Genomic DNA, 3,012 nt, shown 5'->3' on the forward strand with positions numbered 1-3,012 from the left:
CATTTAAATTTTAACAATCACTCGAATTAAAATCTGCCGTTTATAATACATCTCGTTGATAATTATACTCACAATCGTTGTAACCCTCTAATAAAAGTTTAGACAACACAAGTCGCATTTTATATGCAGGGTTTTAACAAAATCATATCAGAGAAGGTATTTTATCTATTTTTTTTTATCTCTTTCTTTCTCTCTCTTTCAGGAGTTGTCAAAGCATAGCAAACCAATCAGAAGTAGTTGTTTCGTGTTTCGGACTCTTATCAGAGGTTCTCAGTTGTAACTAGTTCGAACGTTTCGATATTTCGAGAATCGCAGTTCGATATATTTTAAATGATCTTAGTCGCGAAATTTAAATCTCATTTGAATTTGAAACATTCCATTTGATTTGAATTAAAGTGCATCTTATTTGAACAAAATTAACATGAACAACTCTTAGAGCTGTTGAATAATTAACGCATCGCTATTATTATACATGTCGATACTGTGATGAACGATTCACAACCAACGATTAAAAAATTTTTAGAATTATTTATTTTTGTCTTAACAATTTTTCTGCTGAGTAATGTAAAACAAAGTTGTAACAGTGAGCTTTTTACTTAAAATGTTTTAAAATTTGTGTTATAAAAGTGATTAAAAAATTAAGAAGAGCCAAACATGTTAAGCCAAATTTTCTTGTAAAATAACTCAGTTAAATTTTTATTAACAGTGATTAACGGTGATTAACTTGTCAAATAATAATACATTATTTTGTCAATGGATAGAATTATTAATGTTTTATTGTTTAACATATGGACAATATACTAATTTAGAAATGTTGCTTTAAGTTTAATTCTGCAGATTGAATTACTTAATCATCGATGAAAGTAATCGAAATAGCCTTTAGAGGAAACTGTTGACGGAAAAGCAAGGTGATGTAGCATTGAGTATTCGCTTAGGCGTACTTCTCTCCCCCTTCATCCGCCGACGCGTCAAAGCCCCCGAGAGTCCCTTTGCCGTCCGGCACGTCGCCCCCCACCAGCGGCGCCTACTTCGGAGCCACTGGCTCGCCAAGGAGCAACAGGCTGACGCCACTCGCCTTGGTTTGGGTTAGCTCGGGGCGAGATCCGACACCACGCAGTGACAGGGAAAAAGAGAGATAGAGAGAGGAGGGAAAGGGAGAGAGAGAGAGAGAGAGAGAGAGAGAGAGAGAGAGAGAGAGAGAGAGAGAGAGAGATCGCTTTTTCCCGTCCGTCCGGAGGCTCACCGGCCTCACAGCACAGCGGAGCGCAGAGTTGCCAAAGCTGCGGCATCATTAGTGCGACGCAGGTTGTTGCCAGATCGCCGCCAGCCGAGTGAGCCGAGCGGGCTGAGCCGTCGACGTAACGCAGCGACGAGGTATCAGAGGCATCAGAGCCATTCTCATCGGGTCGGAGCAGCAGTTCTCGCACGGAGACCGTGACGGTGTGGCCGAGTCGGGTCGCGACTCTTCTAGAGGAGAATAAGCCCGTGCGTCTCCTCCTCCTCCTCCTCCTTATCCTCAGTCCTCACGCTCCCCCGCAATCCGCATGCCGCGTCGCGTTGGGTCGCGGCTCGTGATCGCGACTTCCTCAAAGTGCTCTTAATGCTAGACGATCCTCGGCCATCCGGCCGTCGCGCTTCCGCGGTGCCATAAATCCGTTTTGCGTATCGTGTTCTTCGCCGTCGCCGTCGCCGCCGACGTCGTCGTTATACTTCGTAGTGAAGTATAAGAGGAACAGTGGAGCGTGAGGAGATCACGAAGACGACGACAGTGAATTCGTTCACTTGGCGAATGTGCATCGCGCCGTTCAGGAGGAGACTTGTTGAACGACACGTACGACAACACATCGAGTACGTCGTGCGTTATCGTCGAATTGCTAGACGAACGCTCAACGCAAGCAGTGAGCGAGCGGTAGGCGGGATCTCTGGAAGATTGAGAGAGTGCTCCTTCCCTCTCTCTCTCTCTCTCTTTCTTTCTTTCTTTCTCCGTTTCTCTTACTCTTTTTTTCTCAGGTCTCGTTTCCTGTGCTCTCGCACTCGTCACGTGTCCACTCAGGTAGGGCGAGTCGTATCGTCGGAGAGGTGGAACCGACTCTCCGAGAAGAGTGACTCTCGCAGTCTCGAACGGTGTGGGCTACCCGTAACACCGAGATTGACGGAGATCGGGGAAGCGATCTGTGGAGCGCGCAGTGTGGAGATTGTCGGGGCGGAGGGCGGTGAGAATTGAGAGAGAGAGAGACTATCCCCATCGGTATCGCGGGGAACGCTGCTGGTGCCCAACAGCGGCGACGGTGACGGTGACGGTGACGGTGACGGCGGCGACGGCGACGGCGACGGCGACGACGGCGACGACGGCGGCAATCACGGCATTGTGTATTATTCTATTGCGTACAGGTGGAAAAAGAAACAATGATCTTTTATAGGAATGAGACGATCGTAGGGAAAGAGAGACGGAGTACGGGTTCATGTGCGGGTGATACGACGCATATAAGTAACGCGTCGTGAAGAAGGTGATCCGCGGAGCAAAGTCGGAGCTCGGAGCGCGGAAGCGGCGAATAGATAGGCGCAGAAAGAGCGACGAGGACGCGGTGATACGAAGAGGGAAAGGGAGAGACGAAGAGGACGTAAGCAACAGGCAGAGGAAGAGTAGTAAGAGAGCAGCGAACGTGTGATCCAAAATGGCGCTGAATCAAGACGTGGACCAGTTGTCCAAGAGTAATCCCGTCGTCAGGGTCGACCAGAATTCCGAGTCCGATCTCCAGGCTCTCTTCGACACCGTCTTGAAGCCCGACTCGAAGCGGCCGTTGCAGGTGCCGCTGCGCCTGCGCAACCTGCCGGATTCCTTCTTCAATCCACCGTCCACCGGTAGCAAGAGCCCCTCGATTTCGCACTCGCGCGAGAACTCGGCGGATTCCGCGTTCGGTGCCGCCGTTCCTGCGACACCAAACGGCGGCGGCAGCGGCGTGCCTAATGGTGGCACGAACGGCAGCGGTGGCAGCGGCGGCGGCGGCGGTG

The 3,012-nt window shown here is 49.6% G+C and overlaps 1 protein-coding gene across 1 annotated transcript in view; it reads left to right on the forward strand.

The window, feature by feature from the left end:
- Positions 1 to 819: 819 nt before the first annotated feature.
- The window catches only part of LOC108691009 (transcriptional coactivator YAP1-like), a 19,840-nt gene continuing 17,647 nt past the window's right edge, over positions 820 to 3,012 (forward strand). Inside the window, 1 exon segment of the mRNA XM_018198613.1 lies at positions 820 to 3,012. This exon segment is cut by the window's right edge and continues 12 nt beyond it. Coding sequence (XP_018054102.1) covers positions 2,676 to 3,012 — 337 coding nt within the window. The 5' untranslated portion in view covers positions 820 to 2,675.

The sequence above is a fragment of the Atta colombica genome, unplaced genomic scaffold (assembly GCF_001594045.1).
Source record: "Atta colombica isolate Treedump-2 unplaced genomic scaffold, Acol1.0 scaffold38, whole genome shotgun sequence".
NCBI classification, from domain to species: Eukaryota; Metazoa; Arthropoda; class Insecta; order Hymenoptera; family Formicidae; genus Atta; species Atta colombica.